The sequence below is a fragment of the Elephantulus edwardii genome, unplaced genomic scaffold (genome assembly GCF_000299155.1).
Source record: "Elephantulus edwardii isolate Elephantulus edwardi_28Jun2011 unplaced genomic scaffold, EleEdw1.0 scaffold00071, whole genome shotgun sequence".
Taxonomy (NCBI): Eukaryota; Metazoa; Chordata; class Mammalia; order Macroscelidea; family Macroscelididae; genus Elephantulus; species Elephantulus edwardii.
In genome coordinates this window covers 6884235-6909872 of record NW_006399821.1, presented here as the reverse complement: position 1 = coordinate 6909872, position 25638 = coordinate 6884235, and the positions used below count along the sequence as shown (strand labels likewise).

The 25638-nt window shown below is 42.2% G+C and overlaps 1 protein-coding gene and 1 pseudogene across 1 annotated transcript in view; one reads left to right on the top strand and one right to left on the bottom strand.

Moving 5' to 3' along the window:
- The window catches only part of GALNT2 (UDP-N-acetyl-alpha-D-galactosamine:polypeptide N-acetylgalactosaminyltransferase 2 (GalNAc-T2)), a 161045-nt gene extending 143281 nt beyond the window's left edge, over positions 1-17764 (top strand). Inside the window, exons 12-16 of the mRNA XM_006888756.1 lie at positions 5935-6027; positions 6457-6540; positions 7937-8063; positions 14337-14456; positions 17609-17764. Coding sequence (XP_006888818.1) covers positions 5935-6027; positions 6457-6540; positions 7937-8063; positions 14337-14456; positions 17609-17764 — 580 coding nt within the window. The remainder of the gene's footprint in view (positions 1-5934; positions 6028-6456; positions 6541-7936; positions 8064-14336; positions 14457-17608) is intronic.
- A 108-nt stretch (positions 17765-17872) lies between these two features.
- LOC102874327 overlaps positions 17873-25638 on the bottom strand; it is a 16054-nt pseudogene continuing 8288 nt past the window's right edge.

Here is a 25638-nt window from a genome sequence, read left to right as displayed (position 1 = left end):
TGTTTTATTGATTATGCAAAGGCGTTTGACTGTGTGGATCATAACAAACTGTGGCTGACTCTGAGAAGAATGGGAATCCCAGAACACTTGATTGTGCCAGTGTGAAACGTATACTTGGACCAGGAAGCAGTCGTCAGAACAGAACAAGGAAATACTGAATTGTTCAAAATTGGGAAGGGTGTACGCCAGGGATGTGTCCTATCGCCATACCTTTTCAACCTGTATGCAGAGCAGATTATCCGAGAGGCTCGACTCTATGAGGAGAAGTGTGACGTCAGGATTGGTGGAAGATCTATCGACAATCTGCTTTATGCAGATAACACAACCCTGCTTGCTGAAACTGAGGAGGACCTGAAGCATTTGCTGCAGAAGGTCAAGGACTGCAGCTTTCAATATGGATTGAGGCTCAATATCAAGAATACAAAGATTCTCACCACTGGACCAGTTGGTAGCATCAGGATGGATGGTGAAGAGATTGAGATTGTTCACAACTTTCGTTTGCTTGGCTCCACAGTCAACACTCTTGGCACCAGCAGCCAGTAAATTAAAAGACGTATTGTGATGGGAAAGTCTGTTGTTAGGGACTTCTCCAGAGTACTGAAGAGCAGTGGTGTCACTCTGGAGACTAAGGTGTGTCTAATACAGGCCATGGTCTTTACAATTGCTTCTTATGTGCTAGAGATTTGGACAGTGAGTAGGGAGGATAGGAGAATTAATGCTTTTGAGCTGTGGTGTGGGAGATGAGTATTGAGTATACCATGGACTGATAAGAAAACAAAAAGGTTCATCCTGGAGAGGGTTAAACCAGGGTCCTCCTTGAAGGCAAGGATTCTGAGGCTTCGTCTGACATAATTTGGACATGTTGTAAAGAGGGACCGGTCCTTAACGAGGGACATCAGGCTTGGGAGGGTAGAGAGACAGCATCTGAGGGGAAGACCCTCTATGAGGTGGATTAATTCAGAGACTGGGGTAATCGGGATGGGTGTGTCAGAGACAGTGCGTTTGGCACAAGATAGAGCAGGGTTTAGGCTGTTGTACATAGGGTCGTTATGGGTCACAAGTGACTCGATGACACATAACAACAACAACCAGAAAATGAAATACTTAAGAACAAATCTAATTAATTACAGAAAACCGATACAGATAAAATTACAAAACATTACTACTAGAAACAAAAAGAAGCCTAGATAAATGGATGGATATACAATGTCCATGGATAGGAAGACTCAATATCATGAAAGTGTTCAAAAGCAATATACAAATTTCATAAAATCCCAATACAGATACCAATACCATTTTTCAACAAGATGGAAAAGGCAATTTCCAATTTTATGAAAAAGCAAAGAGACCTTGAATAAAGTCATACTGAAAAAGAAAAACAAAGTAAGAGACCTCACATTCCCTGACCTCAAAACCTATACACCACCATAGTAATCAAGACAGCATGGGTCATACAGGAAAGATGACTGTTCCAGGTCAATTTAACTTTCATCTAAACTAGTCCAAATTATAGTACCTTTGAGATCTCTTCTGGTCGGAATTCTCTTAATGTCCTAAAATATTTGTCATTAGGTGTACAATAGCTACTGTCTCAAGATTTGATTGACAGTAATAGCTAGTATTTAAATTTGTCAGGTATGGCAAACACTAATACTTTATAGATACTGATATAATTATCATTACTTGTGAAATAAGTTGTATTATTGCATCATTTTAGGAGAGAGAAAACTGACACACAAAAATATGTGTTTCGGGTTCATACAGCTGGTAAGTGGTCGAGACAGGAATCAACTTGGGCAGAGTCCATAAAATTACCACTTCCATTGACCTTTTTGTCTCAATTCTCAAAATGCAGTTAGTGTCATGTACAGATTCTAAAGTAAATTGCAGAATAACATGTATAGTACGATATCATCTATAAGCTGCTTCTTTTAGTCAGTAACTGTATTAAAACATGAATGAATTGAGCAGAACCTCCAATTTGGTCTTACCAATTTTCTTCCTGCCTCCTAAGGCTGTTATTACAATGATCACACATTAACTTTCTTAAAACAACAGATATGTCTTCTGTCTCTGAAGCCTTGAAATCTGTTTGAAGAGTGTCAATGCTCAGTGTTCTTCCTGTCAGATCTATGGAGAGTTCTTTCCTCGTCTCTTTTAGCTTCTGAAACCCTGTGCGTTCCATACTATGTTGCAGGAAAACTCCCATCTTTGACTCATTCCTGTGGTTCCCTTCCTCCTGTGTCTGTCTCCTCACAAGGCATTCTGTTCTCCTTGTCTCTCCTCCCCTTTTTGTAGAGAGAATGGATTAGAACCTTCTCTCCTCCTGTTAGGGAGACCACCAGTTAGCTGATAAGATCTGGCATAGACCCTGTTTCCAGGCGGTACTAGCTTCATGGGGGCTGGTGTCTAGACCTGGAAATCTCTCTTTCTTTCTATGCGACAAAATACAACTCAGCATATGATTGTGAAATAGCTGCAAATTCATACATCATTTCTTTGGATTCTATTAATGGCATCTCTTACAACTATTTGATAATTAGCAGTTGGGTGATTCCTTCCTTTCTTTTTCTTATTTACATTTCCAATCAAGTCCTTTGTAAGCCTCTTGGAGACTGTTTTGGAGAGTGTTTTGTATGTGCTTGAGGGTGGTGTTGGTTAGAGTGTAGCTGAAAACTGGAGTGAAAGTTAATCAGAATAGTCTTTGATAGTGGTTGTTTTTATTGTTAGATTGGCTAGATAACTGTCTTCCAAGGTCCTTCACCTGCCAACCTTAACCACTACTCCAATTCCATTGTACTCCCCATCCTTGTTATGTGCATTGAGTTACTTGCAATCCATAGTGATCCTACAGCAGCTCTGAATTCTGTCCTATTCCAGCCAGTCTCTTTGTTTCAATACGCTTTTGTTGTTATGTGCCGTCAGGTTGCTTGCGACTCATCAGCCCTAAACTCTGTTCTGTCCTGTACCAATCGTACTGTCTCTGACACACCTATCCCGATTACCCCAGCCACTGAATCAGTCTATCTCATAGAGGGTCTTCCCCTTCTGCGTTGTCCCTCTACCCTCCCAAGCATGATGTCCTTCTCCAAGGACCTGTCCCTCTTTACAACATGTCCAAAGTATGTCAGATGGAGCCTCAGAATCCTTGCCTCCAAGGAGCTGCCCAGCTTAACCCTTCCCAGGATCAATCTCTTCGTTTTCCTAGCAGTCCATGGTACTCGCAATACTCTTCTCCAGCACCACAGTTCAAAGGCATCAGTTCTCCTTCTATCCTTCCTAGTCATTGTCCAACTCTCTGATGCATAACAAGCGATTGCAAAGACCATGGCCTGTATCAGAGGCATCTTAGTCTCCAGAGAGACACCATTGTTCTTCAGTACTTTGGAGAGGTCCCTAACAGCAGATTTTCCCATGGCAATACACCTTTTAATTTCCTGGCTACTGGTGCCAAGAGTGTTGACCGTGGAGCCAAGCAAACTAAAGCTGTGAACAATCTCAGTCTCTTCACCGTCCATCCTGATGCTGCCAGTTGGCCCAGTGGTGTTTCAATATAACTACTCCTATTACCCCAGTCACTGAATTAATCCATCTCATTTAGGGTCTTCCTCTCCTGTGCTGTTTCTCCACCATTTGAAGCATAATGTCCTTATCCAAGGACTGGCCCCTTCTGGCAATATGCCCAAAGTATGTGAGACAGGGCTTCAAAATCCTTGCCTCTGTGGAGCAGCTTAGTTTCACCCTCTCTAGGACATACCTGTTGTTTTCTTGGCAGTCCATGGTATGTTCAAAACTCTTGTCCAGCATCATAATTCAAAAGTATCAGTTCTTCTTTCATCCTTAGTCATTATCCAGCTTTCTGATGCATAGCAAGTATTTGCAAAGACCATGTCCTGGATCAGGCGCACCTTAGTCTCCAGACTAAAAACTCTTCAGAGAAATGTTACTTCTGATCCAGAATCTTCCAGCACATTAAGTGACTGTGACCTTACATATTTTTACCGTACATAAAGGTTCTCTATCTTATTACCAAGATCAGGCAGTTTTAGAATTTGATGAACTTCCCTTCTCTACTACATCCCCACCTGAAATATACATGCACACACATGTCCACTGCATAATACTTGCTTCTCCTCCAGCAAAAGACCAAGGGCATCTCTATGCCAATATATGCAGTGGATGTCAGGGTTCCTAATGATAATCAGTAGACCATTTTATTTGTTCCCTTACCTATTGTTAGTCATACAGTTTCTTGTTTTCTACCATTATAAATGGTGCTAAAGGCAACATCTTTTCATATATATTTCTTTTCCTTCTTTATTGATTATTTTATGTAAATCAAGAGCCCCTAAGTAATACAAATGATTAGGCATTTAACTATTAACTGAGAGGTTGTTACCCTTGAGGCACCTCAGAAGAATGGTCTTGCAATTTACATCGCAAACCCACAGCCTTTGAGAGCCTTTGTGAATATAACTGATCTGACAAACATGAGGTCTTCAGTTTTTTTGTTATTAAGTAAATATCTAGTAGTCGAACTCGTAGGTCAGAGGATAGGTGCATACCCATTGTCTTTTCTATCTTATAAATAGCATTTTAAACAATAGTCCATCTTTCACATAATCATTATATACACGAAACTCTGGTGGCTTAAGGAATTGTGATGTCAACCCAAAGGTACATGGTTCAAATCTACCAAGTACTTCAGGGTTGAAATATGGACTATCTCCTTCCATGTGATTTACAGCCTCTGAAAATGGGCTTGAAGGTCAGCTACAAGTCACTTCAAACCCAGTGACCCATAACAACATACATGCATGCATTCGTGTGTCGTGTGTGTGTGTGTGTGTGTGTGTGTGTGTATTAAATCATTTAGGCGATAATGTGTTTGTGTGTGTCACATATTCTAAAAGACATGACACAAAACAGATAAAGTATCTTAATAATTGCAAATCAGTTAATTGGAAAGGCCCATTTAAGCAGTACTACCATTTGAAAAAGTATATACTGTCTTTCTCCCCGTGATGCTTGTCCTTTGACAGTCAGTGTAAAGGAGTTCTTTTTTAAAGTGCACATTGCTTCCCTAATACTTTATTTTAGAAGAGAACCTCTTACTGATGAGATTCAAATAGGGTTTGCTCTGAGCACAGGTGTGTGTGCATGTGCATTGGAACCAAGGCCATGACATGGAGCAGAGAGCTGGTTTAAGCACTTCTGGAATACCTGAAGAGAGTCCGTGGGGTGAGATGCTGATACCTGTGCATTTCACAGCATTTAATACTCATTACATGTTGAACAGTAGTTGGCACAGTGACTGTTCATCATTAGTCGTGGTTGCCCCTTGTCGACACCTTGGCTGTGTTCCAGCGCAGTTGGAGCCCAAACAGTAGCTGAGAGTCTCCTCCTTTCAGACTCATCCTTTCAGTCCTTGTCTAGACATGGCACCGGCTCAGCTTACTGCAGAAAAGCAGTTGATGTCTTTTAACTTTCTCTTTGAGCCACTTAGTCACGTTAAAAGCGTGTGAGAGGCCAAACATTGTACAGTGCCTACTCTCTAGCACCGGCCTTCTGAGGGTACATGCATGTGTTACTGCAAAGTACCCTGCTGTCCCCATTGTAGTACAGCCCCATTCCCATTTTAGAATGCCTCCTCACTGACCTTCTCACCTTGATAATTGTTCTCCAATAATCTGTGTTGTGGGAAACAAGAAAGCACCTTCTCTTTGTTTGGGTAAATACCTGCTGAGTGCCTGCTGTATACACAGACAGTTCAGGCATGGTGTGGGGAGGATTTGTGGCCCTCTGTTCTGTGCTTTGTGCACTGCAGCCTGAAGGTCTGGAAGGACTTGGAAAGTGATTTTCAAAGCAGGTAAATGCAAACAGTGACCCTGACAGAGAATCCAAATCAGCTCAAAAAGGTTTCCTGTTTTCTAGCAATACTCGCCGGGCAGCAGAGGTATGGATGGATGAATACAAAAACTTCTACTATGCAGCAGTGCCTTCAGCCAGAAATGTCCCTTATGGAAAGTAGGTATCACTTGACCTTGTGCTGATTTAGTAAAGGAGACTGGCATGGAGCAGGTCATATACTGGCCACACTCTAGAAACCACTCTGGGACTTGAGTTGGGAATAGCCACCTCAATGTTGGGGCAGGGGAGCCCAGCCAGGTGGGCAAGGGCTTGAGGTCATAAGCTGTGGAGGGAGGGAGGCAGGGTGGGAGGAGGGGAGGGCTAACCAGACAGGACAGTACTCTGAGTAGTCTGAAGATCCTTGCTTTTCCCACCCATTCTCACTGGGAGATTTAAAGTTTGGTATAGGATAGAGTTCAGAGCTGTTGTTCTTGGGGTCACTGTGAGTCTTAGTTGACTCAATGACACATAACAACAACAACAACGACACAGGGGACTCCATCCACCCTTAGATTGTAAAGGGATTTTGTTTTCCTTCTTTTCCAGTATTCAGAGCAGATTGGAACTTCGGAAGAAACTTAATTGCAAACCTTTCAAATGGTACCTTGAAAACGTCTACCCAGAATTAAGGTGAGTCCAGAGGACTTCGGTTTCACTCTGTCAAGGTTGGTGACTAAGCAGATTTCAAAACAGTTCTCCTCTCCCTTCACGTGGGTTCAGATGGCAGTGGCTAGGACAGAGGCTGTAGGTTCCTATAGGATATTACTGCCTCCTGGTGGGCTGGCACATGAAGGTGATGAGCAGAATCTCGTAGAGTCTAGGCTTTGTCTTTTCTGTTTCAATGTTGGGTGGACAGTGAGCTCAGGTTCTTCCTCTGCAGACCAGCTTCTCCCCCATGCAGACTGTGCCCACTTCTCTGTGGGAGCTTCCATGATAGGAGAAATATGCTAAGCCTTGTTTGTGCCACCAGGCTTTCCCCTTAAATTTGAAGTATCCTCGTGTCCTCTGGGACCACAGATAACCTTACCAGAAACCTGTAGATCTGCTGGGCTTAGACTCCATCAGAGCTTCATCTTTTTAAAGGGTCTGGTAGATAGGGTTTTGCCTTAACATGGTATATTTCTTATTTTAAATAGTTTTAGAGCATTTTGCAATGAGCACGTGTCTCTCATCATGGTGACTGTGAGCACAGGCATCCCAACCATTATTTCTCTGTTTGTCTTAAGCCATCTGATAAACCCACTTACATTTTCCCCTCTGCTTCATAAAGCTGTGTCCTAAATCTGTTCAAAAGTTGGAAGCAACCAGATCTGATCATCCATAACTTTAAATTACTTTTGTCAGACCAACACCAAGAGTACACCCACTCCTCAGCAACCAGGTTGTTAGGTGGAAATTGGCATTCTGTGAAAATGGAGAATAGCCATATCAGATCACGAAGTCAAAAATGACTATATCATTACTTGGCTGCCAAATTTTATCATTACATAATTGCCAAATGACAACATCACATAACTGCAAAACCACTGAGAAGCAACATGCAGCCAGACTAAAACATGCCCTTAAACTAGCCCACCCGGTCCTGGCGCTCCCCTACTGCCTTGGCAGCCATTACTACCAGGATGATGTCATTAATGCACACGAGTTGGTTAATAGATTTTTTTTCTTTTACTGCTGTGAACGTAAGGTATTAGTTAATGAGATCATTGCTATGTGTGGAGATTAGATGTATTCAGAGCTTTTATTTCCATAAATTGTTCTTGATATAGAATATAAAGAATATATCTCTAACTTAAAAGCTTCAAATACTGAGATTTTGTATTGCTTAACTTGAATAGTCAAACCTACACAGTAACTTGGACAAATCCTTTGCCAGTGACCCAGCCCTGATATGCAGTAGACAAGGAGTGGGAAGCTTCATAATTTGGCCTTTTAATGCTATAATGACATCTCTGTGTAGAGCTGCTGTAGAGGACAGCTAATGTACCTGAGAATTAAGTGGGCAAGTTTTAACATTGCTTTTCAGAGTTCCAGACCATCAGGATATTGCTTTTGGAGCCTTGCAACAGGGGACCAACTGCCTTGACACTTTGGGACATTTTGCCGATGGTGTTGTTGGAGTGTATGAGTGTCACAATGCTGGAGGAAACCAGGTATGTGTGTGAGTGAACTGCAGAACACGACACCCAGCAGGAGGAGGAAATCCCAAGGGATACTGAGGCTGGAAATCCCGCTGCCAACTCTCCTTAAATTCAGATGTGTGCCTATGATCAGAAGTGCCCTGGCTTTCCCTAATACACAGCCAGCCTTGCAGACAAACAAGAAGAAACCTAATTGGTACCACCATCAGTCCCAGTTTCCCAGGGGCTTGGTCAGGATCTGCTACAGTGAAAACAGGTACACTGGTTAGTTATTAGTACTATATTTCCACTGTTCAAGTAAATGCAAGGTTAGTGGAGTTGGCATTCTTCCCTGTCTCCATCCTGCCCACTCTGTCTTCTTTGCAAGGTGTCCTTATTCCAAAACTCCTGTTCTGTCTTATCCTTAGTCTCAGAACATATTTGTCCTCTCTGGCATTAGGCATTTAATAGATGTTTAGCACATGGTTAACTATGTTTCTGCTAAAATGATTGTTCATTGCCTAGAAATGAGCTGATTGCAATCTCAGGTAATAACTTAAGATTTACAATATCAGTGCCTTCAGTGTCCCACACATGCACCTTCCCCAGAGGCATGGTCATCCACCACCTTTTCTTTTGGCCAGGGAAGTAGAAGTGAAGACTGGATATATCCTAATATGAGTAGGTTTCCCCAGTCTGTTTTCCTACAAGATGTTAGTACTATTTGTTTTAAAAAACAAAAAAAAAAAAAAAACACCAACAACTTTGGGTACAAAATACACACTCTTATCTTCTTCTTGAAAATTTACCACAGTCTTAAGAGGTTGTTACTGTAGGTGCCATTAGGTTACTTCCAACTCATAGTGATGCCATATACAACGCAGTGAAACCCTTCTCGGTTCTGCACCACCCTCACAATCATTGCTGTACTTAAATCCATTAATTTAACCCCTATTCCAGTCTGTCTTACTGAAGATCTTCCAATTTTTCACTGACCATTACTTTACCAATCATGATATAGTTCTTTTGATAACATGTTAAAAGCCTATGAAACAGATTTCTAGTGGGATGAGAAACAAGCCTCTCGGCTTTAGGGTCACACAGAGTAGTAGAAAGGTCAATACAGAGTGGCCTGAGGGCAGAAAATTCACATAGCCTGGAGTTAGGTGGAAATGACAGAGTATAAAGCTGGAAACAGGAGAGAGTGAAACCAAAGAGGAGACAAAGGAAATCCTACCAGCGTTTTAACAACAGACATGGACATGTCAACAGGATCTCAGCTTTCCACTGCTAGCAGACATCTACCTTAGTGAACTTCCACCTACCACCTAGACTAGTAGGACACAGGGCCCACAAAAAGATTCCTGTCACCCCACAGTGAGCAGGCCAGCACCATCTTGAGCCTGACAGGGAGATGCCCCTGAGCTCAATAAAGCCACTTTGAAAAAGGGGAAAGTGCAAGTGCAGATGGTGGGAACTCAAATATGGAGAATATGTGGGAACTCAAAATGAATTGTGTTTTACCCTTGTGGACCTGCCAAACAGTTGAAGCTAAAAAAGGGACTTCTGTGGTCAAAATTTAAAGGCATATTATCACAAGAATTCAGTGAAGGACACAGAGTTCTATAAGCACAGACCCATTTAATTCAGAGATGCAAAAACTCTGTCCCTGTGGCAGGTTCTTCAAGGCCATGGATCCAGCAGGAGATTTTTGCCTGTCTTTCCTGCAAAGTACCCTCTGAGTTGGCAGTATAGCTCCTTGTCACTGGCCCAGCAGAACTTCCCAAAGGAGTAATAGCACAGGGAATCACAGAGCGGAAGAAATTCACACTGAGTCTCTGACACATTGTTAGGAATTTCTGAGTTCATGGCCAGAGACATAAAGACTCCTTCTTCTAAGGCACAATAAGGAAAGGCAATAACCCTCCAGGCCTGTTCCTACACTAGCTTCTTTATGGACTCCATAACACACCAGACTAGAGCATCTACATATCTCCTCAGAGCAAGGTTTATCACATACCCAATGCATCCATCATCACACATCAACTGTCACCAGCCACCACCACCCCAGTTAGCATATTGCACAGATACCCCATCATATAGCACATACCCCAGAAAAAGGAGATTTATTAAAAATATACAGTAACTGTATCTCCATAATGTCCCAGAAGCATCAGGCAAACTTAAATCCTACCAAAAAATAAAAACACATGGTATCAAAAAAATATAATAATTTTTAAAAAAGAACAAAACACAGTCATTGGATTAAATACTTAGGAGTAAACTTAACTAGTGACATAAAAGACATGTTGTTTGTTGTTTAATGCCTTCGAGTCATAGACGACTCATAGCGACCCTATGAACGAACAGCCTGAGTACTGTTCTTACATAGAGTTTCCGGAGGCAAGCCATTTTGGAAGTGGATGCCGCTCCTGCTTCCAGGCTTGATTTAGTCGGGAAGCTCCAGCCAACACTGTCCACCATGGGTGCCCATTACCACGATTGGCACATCACTGTCACAGGCTTCAGCATCACAGCAACCACGAGTAACCTCTGTACAGCAACGCACAGACCAGTGCTATACCACCTAGAAGAATGTTTGACAGGAAGACAATTTGAACCTGGCCGAGGGCCACAGATGACAATCACCCCCTTGGCGATTATAAAAGACATATATGAAGAAAATTATAAAACAATACTTCAGGAAACAAATTGAGTCCTAGATAAGTGAAGAATATGCCATGTTCATAGGAAGATTCAGTATTGTAAAAATCACAGTCCTATCTAAAGCAATCTGCAGGTTTCCTGCAATCCCAATATAGAACCCAGAAATCAACTCATTCGTCTATGGTCAACTGTTCCCTGACAAAGAGTCGAAATCCATTTAAGTGGGGAAACAGCTTTTTTAACAAACATTGCTGATAAAATTTGACACCTCTCTGCAGAAAACCTAGAAAGAAACTCAGCAAAGATACAGAACAAAATACCACACTCTCAGTCTCTTCCACCGTCCATTAGCAACCATACTGCCAATCAGCCCAGTGCTCAGAATCTTTGTTTTCTTGATACTGAGTTTCTATCTATATTAAAGGCTGCAGTCCTTGATCTTGAATAGCAAGTGCTTCAGGTCCTCCTCAGTTTCAGCAAGCAGGGTTGTATCATCTGCATAATGCACATTGTTGATGAATCTTCCTCCAATCCTGATGCCACACTTCTCTTCATAAAGCTTAGCATCCTGGATAATCTGTTCTGCATATAAGTTGAAAAGGTATGGAGGTAGGACACATCCCTGGTGTACACCCTTTCCAGTTTTAAACCATTCCGTGTCTCCTTTCTCCTGACAACTGCCTCCTTGTCCAAGTATAGGTTTTGCATAAGCACAAGCAAGTGTTCTAGGATTTCCATTCCTCTCCGAGTCAGCCACAGTTTGTTGTAGTCCACACAGTCAAACGCCTTTGCATATTCCATGAAACACAGACATTCCTCTGATACTCCCTGCTTTCAGCCAAGCTCCATCTTACATTAGCTATACTATCCCTGGTACCTCGACCTCTTCTAAATCCAGCCTGCATTTGAGGCAGTTCTCTGTTGATGTGCTGTTCTCGTGGGTTTTGGATAACCTTCAGCAGAATCTTGCTTGCATGTGATATTAATGATATTGTTTGATAATTTCCACACTCTGTCAGATCACCTTTTTTATGCACAAAGATACTTCATAGTACATCTCAAAAACTCATTGCTATCAAGTCAAAACTGACTCATAGCCAGTCCTTCAGCAAGTTTTTGGAAACTGTAAATTGCACAGAAGGAGATTTCCTGTCTTTCTTCTTCGGAATCCAGTGGATTGAATTCCATATACCAGAGAGACATCAACTTTGGATTTGCTGCATGCCTCCTTGAGGACTCCCAGCAGAACTTCATAGTATTTGTTAGTGCCTAAAGTCACGAAATATATTTATTTATGTGTATATGATTCATCCCCCCGACCAGAAAGTGAGCCCTGCGGTTACACAGGCTGTGTCCTGGCTTCATGAGAGCACCATGCTGCCTCAGGCCATGCTGTAAACTCGTCATTTCCTGGTCCTGTGACAGCCGTCCCTGTGGGGCCATAGCCCATGTCAACAACAGTCACCTCAGTGCTGTGTCTATCCCAACCCTGTGAGAGCTCTGTGTCACTGCCAGGCTGTGGCTGGCCCCTAAGAGTGTTGTGTTTGTTGGTACAGTAGTCCTCAACGTCATAGATGAGGTAATGATGAATAAGAAAAAGAGTTAGTTCATAGCATGAGGGTACATGGGGTAAACATGTCCTCATGAGAGTGGACGTTACTCTTTGTTGATCTCAGAGGGCTTCGATATTTGTCCCCATTCATTTTTTTTAACAGCATATTCTTTCCTTTCCCCCCCCCATTCATCCATTGTTGCACATTTTCCTCCCTGCCCACCCCTGCCCCCAGTTCATTTTTTCTCTTTGAATAAAAAAAATATAAAAATTCTTTCATTTATATACAATCCTCCTACCCCAAGTGCTTAGTCCACTTTAATATGCATTTCTTTTTCTGTCATCTTGTCATGAAAATAATACCTAATCCTATATTCCTTTTAAACAGTTCTCTCCCTCATATACATTATTTATCCCCTCTTTTTTTAGGTTCCTTCCAACCCCAATGTCAGTTCCATTTTACAACAGTGGCACTATGCAGTATCTGTCCTTTTGTGACTGAGATATTTCACTCAATATAATGTCCACCAGGGTCACCCATTTTGTATACTATTTCTTGAGTTCCTTGTTTTTCAGTGCTGCGTAGTATTCCATTGTGTGAATATACCACAGCATCTCTATCCATTCGTTTGTTGATGGATACTTGGGTTATTTCCAACTCTTTGCTATTGTGAACAAAATTGCAGTAAACATAGGTGTGCATATGTCTGCTTGGGAGGCAGTTCTGGTTTCTTTAGGGTATATTCTCAGTAGTGGAATTGCTGGGTCAAATGGTATTTCTATTTACAACTTCTTGAGAAAGTGCCATACAGCCTTCCATGATGGTTTTACCAAGTCCCCACTCTTGGGCCTAGTCTTGAACTGTTGGTCAGAAGACCCAGCATTCTAGTGCCCTTTGTGCCTGGGCTCACCAGTCTACTCTCCTGGCTTCCTGCCATCATAGATGGTCTTGTTACAGTGTCCAACAGGTTCTCCTCGCCACTGTCTTTTCAGATCTTAGCTTATATATACCTGTGTTCACACATGCATCATACAGAAATATTTGTTTGTATGTTTATGTTTTTAAAAATCCTGAGTAAATTCTGTTAAGAGCATTCTGCCTCGGTGTTCTGATCTGTCAAATGAAAATATTAGTAATTCCTCAAAGGCTTTTTGTAAGAAGGGGCAAATTCATGTTCACACATAGTGAACAGTAAATGTTAGCTAATTGTGCATGATGCATGTGTATGAATACGTAGATCCATTCCTAAGATTCTGAAATCATTTTAGCAGCATCAATAGATCAACCAACTCAGTTAGGAGGTTAACACTAATTCTTTTTTCTTGATTATAAAATATATAATTTTAACACATTATCATCTATCCTCATAAATATTCTTACCAAATCATACCTTTGTAGTGACAGAATTTCCAAAATAGTATAGGTAGAAAAACTGGAGACAGGAAGCTCTCCCCATTGTGGATAGTGCACATTTCCTCATAGAAATATGAGGATGGGGATCTCACTTTCGTGCTGGGCTAAAATAGTTACATGATTAGTCCTACGACGATAGTTATGGGAAGGCGCTAGGTCTTTTGTTCATAGGGTTGCTGTGAGTCATGCTTGACTTGACGGCAATCAGCAACAAACATCAACAGTACCTAAAAGGGAGCTCTGGAGGCCTACTGACAAGGAACTGGTTTGTAATTCCGAAGGCACTCAGTTCGAGGCCACCAGCTGCTCCGTGGGAGAACAATGGACAGTCTTCTCCCGAGCAATTAACTGTCTCTGAAAATCCACCAGAGGGTCAGCTGTGGGTCAGTTCTGACTCAGCAGTACACAACAACAACAGTCCCTAAAAGCCTCAAAGTTCTCTTGCATATTGATAGATAAATTAGTGTTCAAGCATGAGACCTTGTCAGCCATCTCCCAGTTACAAACTAGCCCTTGGTCAGACACCAATCTGTGTCTTCTGTGTTGGCTCAGGGAATCAGAATCTTACTTCCCCAGCAATATTTATTTCACTGTTGGAGTCTTTCTTGATTCTCACCTTATTTTGTTATATTGTACTTTGCATATGCCTTTGATTTCTGTGTTTGTGTTCCAGGAATGGGCCTTAACAAAGGACAAGTCAGTAAAACACATGGATTTGTGCCTTACCGTGGTGGACCGTGCCCCTGGCTCTCTTATAAAGCTCCAGGGCTGCAGAGAGAACGACAGCAGACAGGTGAGGCTCCGGAACCTAGCGTGTGTCCTGCAGACACAAGTGCCAGTGTGTGCATGTGTATTTGGGTCAGTGTCTCTTGGACTGTACTGTGTGAGTGCCTTGTTCTGCTCTGTATCCCCAGTGTGCTGTTTAGTTCTGGGGTGCAGGGAGCATCACTAAGATTAGAATGTTGAGTGCCTGTGGGAGAGGGGCTGTGTGTTCAGATGGGCCGTTCTGGCATCCTGAGCTGTATCTTACCCTGTCTCTCCGGTCCGTTTGTAGCTGCCTCCACTACGGCAGCAGTTCTCGCTCTGCCTCCCTTGGCCTCCTAATAGGTCCAGCTAGGTTGGGGCTTTATCTGGAGTGAAAGGGTAAATCAGTGCTCCCCAACTCTATAATCAGACTGGGCTGGTATTCTGAAAGGACTTGTCCCAGGAAATGGTCTTCTCAACAGCATGGCAGGTGAGTAGTGTTTTGGCCTGTTTGTCAGGACTTGTTTAGACGAGCCACGATGCCCAGGGAACCCTGAGAGGTTTTTGTCTAATGAGGTTAGGCCGGGGACATGGGGGCCCTTGGAGTGACTCCTTCTGTCTGGATGCTAGGCACCATGGAAGTGCTTGTTGGAAACCCAAGATCTGGGAGCTCTGGCTTCCACCTAGTAACAGGGGGAGGAGAAGACAAAGCAGGATCTTGCTGCACAACCCATACAGTAATAGTGTGGCCTAGAGAATGCAGCCATGTGAATCAGTAGAAGATGCTGGCTTGAGTTAATAAAAGCTCTTATGACAAAACACATTATTTTATCCCTGATAATGCTACTGAGACACTTGACCACGTACACAAACTGGAAAGGAAATAAGTAAGGATGACACTTTCTACCAGAGTGAGCAGCTCTGTCTGGTCCTGGTTCACCACCATCATTTGGTTCAGTTTGGCAGCCTCAGAAGTAGAGGACCTGTGTCAGTCTTACTTCTTAAGCCAGAAGTCTAACATTATTACTTATTTCCAGGTATATCCTCATTCTCCTTCCATGCTGGTGAATATTTTAAATAGAAATTGCTTGTTTTTATTTATTCATTGACTTAGTTTATATTTGTAGAAATTCTTAATGATTAAAATTCAAAGTTATGAAGTATATATTATGTACATTATTTTTCCCAAACTGTTAAAATGTTTTACATCTAATCTTAAACTTGTTTTAGAGTTAGCGTGCATGGACACAACCTTCTTGAGCCATGGAATGATGTGTAGTGTCAGAAATAGAAACAAAAGCATGAAAAACTCTTGCGGGGTGTGAATATTTGATACACTGGCTCATCTTCTGCTCCCTCACTATGAGATGCATGGGCTGTATACTCTGTCAGAGTGGAGAACCCCAGCAGGCCCTCTTCCAGTGCTCAATCCCAAGACAGTGGAGTAGGACGCTGGACCAGGGTCACATGAAGAAGCAGGGCAAGAACTAGGGCTCCTGATTCTTCAAACAGTGCCCTTCCATCTGCTCCTTTGTGCATTGTTAACACTTTAGGTTATCAGAGAAATGTTTTCAAAGGGCTGTCTTTTCTCTGTCCAGCTCCAAACACCAACCATCTCTGGGGTTTTAAACCATCAGCCTGTTAGAAAGGAGTGGGGCCCTTTTAATCACTTCTCACTGTCCTGGGAATGTCTTCCCCTACCATAGTTCTGTTAGGGGGACTGGTCAGGTGACAAGTCACTTCCCAAGAATGGAACTGGGATTTGGTTAAGTTCTTCTCAGGCCTTTTATCTAGTTGATGCTTTGACCCATGGCAGACATAGTCCGCACAGAGGAGGCAAGTCAGATTTTGTCTCTTCTGTATTCTCTGTTGAATGATTTCTGGGCACTTTAAAAAGTAGCATGACTGATGGCAGCAACCAGCAAACTTGGCATGACAATGGAAGGAAGCCATGGGATTGGCAGGGACAGAGGATCTGACATGGGATGATGGATATGTAACCATCATGGATATGATGACCTCATATGTACACTGTGGACCAGAGTTTCAGGTTAGGTTGTGAGCATAGAGAGAAACAGGTTTCCATGAGCCCATCCTTCCAGGTTCCCTATGCACAAGCCTCTTCAGCCTGACTCTGACATCTCCTCCTCACTCACTGGCCCTTTGACAAGAGGTTTCTGAAACCACTCTGCTTGTCTGTGGGAGTTTCTTGTTTCTGGACACATCTGTGTGATCATGTTTTATGTGCATTTGCAGAGGCAAATGAGAAAGAGACAAGATATCCAAAAATGCTTAGATAAAGTGGCTGTAGTGTACACAGTGTAAAGATAAATGGGAGTCACAGGCTGTGTTAGTGGAAGGATTTCAGTGAGAATACACAACAGAATTACAAGTGGGGGTAAATTTAGGACTTGCTAAATGGCCCAGAGCCCTCGAGTTTCCTTCTGTCTGTATTGTAGGTTTTGGTTCCTGGTTCAGTTGATTGGTAGGTGAATTGGCTGGTTTTATTTGTGGGTATATGTGTACCTTGTACTTGTGGTATCCTCAGGACTCGGTAAGTCCTGTCTCACAGTGGCTATGCAGAGTGCATTGTGAAGAAGCCAAGAACGTGAGGTTGCCAAGACAGGTTTCTCTTAGCAGAAAAGGTCATGGGCCAGGAGAAAATACAGACAGTGCAGCCTTGGACATCATGCCATGTCCACAACACCTCTTTCCCTCTCTTACAGCCTGATTATATTCTTGTGCTTTGAGCAGACGTTCCTAAGTAGTCGCATAGAGAGGCAGTGGGAAATCACCAGTTGGAAAGATGCTGGGTTTCTGGGTCCCTTTTCTTGAGTGAACTTTCAGAGGTACCAGCCATTCTATGAACACATGCAGATTCCCTTCGGCAAAACCATCCGGGGTCACCTTATCAAACACTCGCCTGCCAACTGAGGTGCAGGTACACAGAGCATAGGGCCCCCAAAGAGGAATCTAATGGGAGCAAGAAAGGCCAAAGCAGAGAGCACACAATTCCTTTCTAGCCTCTGTGGCACCCACAGCACAGACTCAGGTGTGCCAAGTATTATCCTTGTTGATTAGAAGCCCAAACAAGTTTGTCTTTTGTTTTTATACAGCCAGAAGAAACAGCAAGCCTGTTTTCACTCTTTTTTTTCTTGGGTTCTCATGCTATAGCTAATATCTCTCCTCTGTGTTTTGCAGAAATGGGAGCAGATTGAGGGCAACTCCAAGCTCCGGCACGTGGGCAGCAACCTGTGCCTGGACAGCCGCACAGCCAAGAGTGGGGGCCTGAGCGTGGAGGTGTGCGGCCCCGCCTTGTCCCAGCAGTGGAAGTTCTCACTCAACCTGCAGCAGTAGCGGCTGAGCTGTGCACCCTGCCTCCCGCTCCACTGACTGAGTGTTGGTGATCACATCCTTGGTTATGATTCTTAAACTTTCCACGAAACTATATACCTCAGTATTCCATCACGCCTGAAAGTTGGAGAACATCAGCAGGGCCAAGGGGCTGTGCAGACAAGGAAGCAAGAGAAGAGAAGGCAGTGGTTCCTCTTGTTTCACCGACGCCTCTGTGGCCAGGCACCCCTTCCAGGGCAGAGCCCTTCCCCACTTTCTGGCTTCCACTTTGCGCTCATGCACATAGCTGAGCCATACCCAGGACAGCAAGGGACAACAGAGAGAAGCAACCCACCAGACTCAGACTCGTCGAGGGCGCAGGGAGAGTGGGATGGAAGTGCTTCGTCACAGAGCGGAGGGCTCTCAAACTCTCCACGTGTGATCCCATCTAATTACTTAGGGTTCCCAAATTGAATCATGTCATTTTACAGATTGATATTTCCCACACCTGCTCCCTCATCCTCAATGGTCTTCCTAGATCCCCCTCTATGTAATGTACTTGGTGTATTTGCATATGAACTTTTCTACAATGGGGCCCTAAATATAAATGAATATTAAGAAAGAATTTACACTCAATTCCCTATGGTTTCTGCAGGTTGCCATCAGCTTATAAGTTTTGCCCCCAGCAGTCTGCACATTGAGAGAAGGAGGAGGAGTGTCCTGCAGTCTCTAGGGCCCCACTTGTCCTCCTGGAGCCTTATCAGCACGTAGGTGCTACTTTGATTGACTGGATGGAGTCCTGACTTCCTTGCAGCTGGCATTTGGAAAGTGGACAGTAAAAAGCAGTGACCAGAGAGGCTCAGAACGCTGGCTTACCCACTGTCACCTCTGGCCACAGCTTAGGTTTGCTACGGTGCCCTGATTCACGTACTTTTGGTGTCAGTAAACCTGTATGCATTACTCATTTTCACAAATATTACTTTAGGTCTTTTAAAATTAAATTTCCTTTCTCTCATAAAATAAAACAAAATCTCCCCTAGAACTCCCTCCACACCAAGGTCTTGGTCCCACTAGGACACTATCACCTGCACACTAGGCTAATGGTGACTTGAACCTCCGTACACCATGCTTTACAAACAAACTCAACTGCCAGCAAAAGGGGGTAGTGAGTCTGCAAACAAACCTCGTTTCCAGCCATAAATGATTATTTCATGTGGTGAGCATCCTGTTATGTTAATGACACCAGCGAGGTGACAGTATCCCTTGAGATTAGTCTGCTCAGCCCACCCCTAGTCAAGTGCAGGAGAGGCTGCATCTCTTTGTCCTCCCCTGCCCTACAGTAAGCTTTTGGGAGTTTCAAGTAAAGAATTCAGAAGGGTCAAAACAACAAAAGTACACCAGCTAACTTGCATTCAAGACTCAGGGCAAAAACCAGGAGCCTTGTCTTTAGAATGTAAATTTCAGTATAAACTTTGAGACAGTTGTGGATTGAAGTGCTAATGAGCAGACTGGGATTGCAGCCGAGGGGATGCTAGGGAGCTGCCATGCATCTATCATGCCCACAGTGATGACAGAGCAGCCAGCCTTCTGGATAGTGTCCATTCCTGTCATCCTGCCCCTCTCATACACCCAGACACCCAATCCTGAGGTCGTTGGCAGCCCAGCGGCAAGCAGAGTTACTGCAGCTTTAACATGTACACACAGATGCATGTCTGTCTGCCCCTGAGAGGGAATGCTTTAGTCATAGTTTGAAGGGGCCATGAAGACAGTCAAGTTGGCATTCTGGTCAGCACCACTCTCTCCTGTTTCCTCTAAAGGAGACAGTGTTGTCACTCTCCTCCCACAGAAGCCCCACATACCTTGGTTATAGCAGGAGTGCTATCAGGTTTTCTTTGTCCCGTGTCATCCCCATTTCACTCCTGCCAGGTGACCAGATGTGTTGAGTGAGCAGGGTGGCATAAGTTGAATTTAACTGTGTTCACCTAATTATCTCTAGAGCCTGATCCTAACTGCACATCGGTTCTTGGGAAGAGTCTAACAAAGTCACTCTTGGGTACCTGTGCAAGGTTGCTGACTACGGTGAGAGGTGGAGGCAAGAGTGAGTCAGTTCTTAGCCTGGAGGTTCTGTTGTCAGACCCCTGTCCTGATGTTAATGTAAAATAAATTGGACTTGTTTCAAAATCTGGAGATCTGGTGGCATAGTCCACTATGAGCGGCTTCACCTGCCTGTCCAGTGATTCAAATCCACCAGCAGCTCCAAGGGACAACGATGGGCGGTCTTCCTCCACTGTGACTTACAACCTCCTCAGAAATCCAATGGAGGATTCTTCTGAGTCTGAACCAACTTGATGACAGTGACTTGAGTTGTTGCTGTGTGCTATTAGTTAGAACTGACTCATAGCTGAGTGGGTTTTCAGAGGCTGTAAATCACATGGGGGTTGTCGAGTTGTTTCAAAATCCTGTTTCTTGATGAATTTGTCACCCATACCCTCCACCACTCAGAGTCTCATCAGCTCTCATACTGTAAGGATGTGGCCACCAAATCCCATGTGCTCTGGGAGACAGCCTCAGCAGGTTGGGAGGGGGTCCTTTGTGGGCTATGTTTACATGACACAGTGTGCCAAAGTGACTTACTGTGATCGCATTATTTTTTAGTCATCAGGATGATCCCACCCTCCTGCTCACTCCCATTTTTAAAAGTGAAGACTCTTTCCTCAGAGCCCTTCTAGCAAAGCGTGACAAGGTTAGTTGTCTTCTCTGTGCTGGTCTTTGCTGTGTCTTCATAAAAGCTAAAATGATGGTGTCTGTGAGTATGTTTTGCAAATTCAAAATATAGTTTGATAATTTTTTTCCTGTTGATTTTTAAAAAGAACTGCTGTACAGAGCTTGTACTTTGTTCATTTTATAGATGGAAAACATCCTTAAAAATTGTTTAACTTAAATAAAGAGACAATACTTTATAGATAAAGATCTCTGATAGCAGCTGGAGTTTTTCTTGGTTTTTATAGAATGGATGTGACCTAGTGTTATGTCATCTCTAACCTCTGCTCCATTACTATTTTCTGTCACATGTTTTAAATGTATTCAAGCTTTTATTGCTGTGCCCTTATATTATTTATTCTCATGTGTTACAGTAATTATTATATTTGGGGTGTGTTTATGGTGGATCTAGCTCAGAGCCTGTCTTTATAACATTCCCATTGGATGGTCACAGTAACCAGGGAGATAAACAGATGTAGTGGAGCTGGTGCAACAGGCAGATCTCTCACTCACAGTCACACAGCACAAGTGCTGCACCTTAAGTCTCCCTGGTCCTTGGATCAAGACCTGGCCCTGCAAACACAGTCCACCAGTGTTTCACACTTTTAGAATAAGAATATAGACTTGCTTAGTAGTTATCCCGAGTCACATTTTGAGTGCCTTCCAACCTGAGAGACTCATTTTTTTGGCAATGTATCCAGCAAATGTTCTTCCATTATGCATAGAATTTTTTGAAGGTGTGTCATTTCAAAAGTATATGGCCCATCTTGCTTAGTCTAACTTAGTCTGAAAGCTCCTCAAAGTAGAATCTACCATAATGACATGGATGGAATAAAGTTTCACCCAATGAAGGATCTTCATTTGCTGATGTGGTGAGACTCAAATGAGGAGCATTCATTCATAGTCCTTGGAACGTGGAATGTACAGTGTATGAATCTAGAAAAATTGGAAGTTGTCAGAAATCAAATGGAATGCATAAAGGTTGACATCCTGAGCTTTCTTGAATTGAGATGGACTGGTATTGGCCATTTTGAATCAGTCCCATGACCTGTTATACTAGAAATGACAAATTGAAGAGAATTGGTGTGGTATCATTGTCAGAAGGAGCATTCTAAGTTCTCTTCTGAAGTAGTGTGCTGTGAGTGATAGGATATTGTCCATAAGCATACAAGGAGTCCTGTTAATACAGGGAGCTCTGGTGGGTTATTCAAATATACACACCAATCATGAAAGCCAAAAAGAAAGAAATGAGTTACACAAAATTTTGCAATCTGAAATTATCAAGCATGTATTCAAGATGCATTAATAATAATTGATGATTAAAATGCAGAAGTTGGAGACAAGAAGGACTAGTAGTTGAAAAATAAGGCTTTGGTGACAGAAATGGGGCTGGAGATAGCACGTTAAAATTTTATACAATGAATGATTTATATCTAACATTTTAAACATGTACACACACACCAGCAACTTTATACTTACACTTCATCGAAAGGGCTTTGCAGGAATCAGATTGTCCTACATTTGTAGAAAAAGATCTTGGAAAAGCTCACTATCAGTTGTCAAAGCAAGACCAGTGTCTGACTATAGAACAAATCATCAGCTACTGATATACAAGTTCTAAAGTATCATCTTAAATGTATCAGAACTGAATTTTAATACCATCTTAAAAATAGATTTGATACATTGAACTGTAATGAACAAAGACCAGTCAAATTGTGGAATGACATCAAGAATATTATCCATAAAGAGAAGAAAGAAGAGACCAAAATGGATGTCAAAAAAAGATTCTGAAACTTGAACTGGAATGAAAAGAAGCCAAAATAAGGGGAAAGAATTCTGAGGTAAAAGAGCTGAACAGATTTCAAAAGGCCACTTAAGAAGACAAAGTAAAGGATTATAATAAAATGTTCAAGGAACATCAGAAGGGAAGAACATGCTCAGCATTTATCAAGAGGAAAGAACTGAACAATATATTGAAGCCTCAAGTTGCAATACTAAAGGATTCCATGGGCAAAAGTTTTAATGCTACAGGAAGCATCAAAAGAAGATGAAAAGAATACATAAAGTCACTGCTCTAAAAAGAAAAAGTCAACACTGAAATATTTCAACTAGGTATTGCAACTCAAGGCTTGAATTTGTTCTTCAGTTCCTTCAGCTTGAGAAATGCTGGATGAGTTCTTCCCTTTTGATTTTCTGACTCTTTGCACATTTTGTTACCATATTTTGTCTTCATGAGCTGGCCTTTGAAGTCTTCTGATCAACTTCCCATTTCTTTTTGTTTTGGCTTCTTAGCATGCTAGTGCAATATTTAGTCTCTTCTGACATCCATTTTGGTTTTTTCTTTCCTCTTTGGCTTTGTAATGACCTTTTGTTTCCTTCATGGATGATATCCTTGATATTGTCCCACAGCTCATCTGGTTGTTGTTATGTGCTATCGAGTCGTCTGAGATCTGTAGTTACCCTGTGTACAGCAGTAGTTACCCTGTGTACAGCAGCTCTAAAACCTGCCCTGTCCTGAACCAGTCTCACTAATTGCAACACACCAACCCCCATTGCCCAGTTACTGTAGAAATCCATCTCATTGGGGGTCTTCCTCTTGTGCGCTGTCCCTCCACCCTTCCAAGCATGATGTCCTTCTCCAAGGACCAGTTTCTCCTGGCCACATGCCCAAAGTAAGTGATAATCCTAGCCTCTGAGGAGAAACTTGGTTTCATCCTCTCCAAGACAGACCTGTTTGCTTTCTTGGCAGTCCCTGGTATGTTCAAGACTCTTCTCCACCAACACAATTCAAAGACATCAATTCTTCTATCTGTCAACCAGGTCTCTGATGCATAGCAAGTAATTGTGAAGACCAGGGCCTGGATAAGGCTCTTCTGGTTAGGGGTAAGGAGTTGCATTGCCAATGCAAAGGACTGAAGTTCAAATCCAATGCAAAGGACTGAAGTTCAAATCCACTAGCTGCTCCATGGCAGAAAGGTGGGCATGACAGAAAGATGGGCAGTCTCTTTTCATGCACTTTACTACCTCTTAAGATCTGTTGGAGGATTTATTAAGAGTCAGTTCTTCCTTAAAAGTACTTAATAACAACAGAACTCAGAAATTAGCTGTCTGTGTTTTTATGTATTAGAGGACTTTCAACTAGAAATGCCAATTAAATGGTTGTTAAAAAAAATTTATATTTAGGCTCTATTGTGCAATGGAAAGCACAGGGTTTAGTCACAGCCTAAAAAGCAAAATCAGAACAATGTTTTAAGTTGTTATGAGTAAAGTGGGATAATCAGATAACTAAAATAGGAAAAAAATCTTTAATATTATAACATGCAAATAAAATCATGATGAAGATTATTTTTAAAAGGCCAGGAGAGTACATGAGTAGGAAATTTCTAGAAATTTAAGCTGAATTCTGAAGAGGCCATCACATGAGGGATTTTATTGCTGGTGTCTGATGGGTCTTGACAATAATTTTTGCAGATAATACCAGAAAGGTGTGTGCTTGTGTTTTATTAACTATGCAAAGACATTTGACTGTGTAGATCATAAACAATTATAAATAACATTGAGAAGAATTGGAATCCCAGAACATTTATGAGAAACCTATACTGTTGCTATTTACCGATGGGGCCTCAGGACATGGCACTGCTGAGAAAAAAACAATCAGAGAGACAAAGAGAGAAAGCAAGGCACAAGGAGCCAAGTCAAAAAGACAAGGACCTGACTTTTATTTTTCTCAGCATATATTAAAAATACAAACATTCCATTACTATCAAAATAACCAGACTTCTTGCTACACAGCAAACAATTATCTCTGGGGTTAGAAAGGAATATGTCATTGGGCATCCAGGAAACAGATTTTTAATGATTTACTCAGAATTATTTCTAACAAAGACACAAAAATTTCTATCTTCTGCAAATTATCAATGACAATAGCTTCATGTTAATCTGTATTTTCTACAAGCTCTCAAGGACTTTATTCACAGCTCCTCTTTTGGGTCTTATGAGGTCTCATAGAAGCACCGTGTTTTTCTTAGGGACACGTCCCTTCATGCTCGCCTAGTAAACTGTTTTCAGCTAGCTTCCTGCTGAGTGTTCTTAAAGCAGTATTCTTTTTTTTCTTTCTCTTTTTTTTTTTTATTTTAGTGAAAGTTTATAGAGACTTTAGATTTCCATTCATTGTTGCACACTTTCCTCCCTGCCTACCCCTCTCCCCCATTCGCTTTTCTTTTTGAAAACGGAAAAAAAAAATTCTTTCATTGTTATACAATCCCCCTGGCCCCCAGTTTACTCCACTAAGCAGCTTTCATTCTGGACTCCTGTCATGACAATAATACCTAATCATATATTCCTCCTAAACAGCTCTCTCCCTCATCTGTTTGAATGCAGTATACATTATCTATCTCCTCTTTCTCAGTCTCCCCCCAACCCCTATGTCAGTCCTCTTTTATAATGGTGGCATTATGCAGTATTTGTCCTTTTGTGACTAAGATATTTCACTCAATAGAATGTCCTCCAGGGTCGCCCATTTTGTATAATATTTCATGAGTTCCTTGTTTTTCAATGCAGCATAGTATTCCATTGTGTGAATACACCAGAGCTTTTTTATCCATTTGTTTGTTGATAGACACTTGGGTTGTTTTCAGCTCTTTGCTATTGTGAGCAAAGCAGCAATAAATGGTGTGCATATATCTGTAGCAGTTCTAGTTTCTTTAGGGTTTATTCATTCCCAGCAGTAGAATTGCTGGTTCAAATAGTTATTTTTATTTCCAGCTTTTTGAGAAAGTGCCAATAATGGTTGCACCATTTTGCACACCCACCAACAGTGAATAAGGATTCCAGTTTCTTCACAACCTCGCTAGTATTGTTTGCTGTTCTGTTGCTTTTTTGCTTCTCTTACTGAGGTGAGATGATATAGTTGTTTTGATGTGCATTGCCCTTAGAACTAGGAATTTTGAACATTCATGTGTTTGTTCACCATCTGAATGTCTTCTTTGGTGAATGTCTGTTCATATCCTGTGCCCATTTTTCAGTTGGGTTGTTTACCTTTGTCTTGTTGTGGTGCTTGAGTATTTTATGTTGCTGTTGTTGTTATGTGCCGTCGAGTCATTGTGACTCATGGCGACCCTATGTACAAGAGCCCTAAC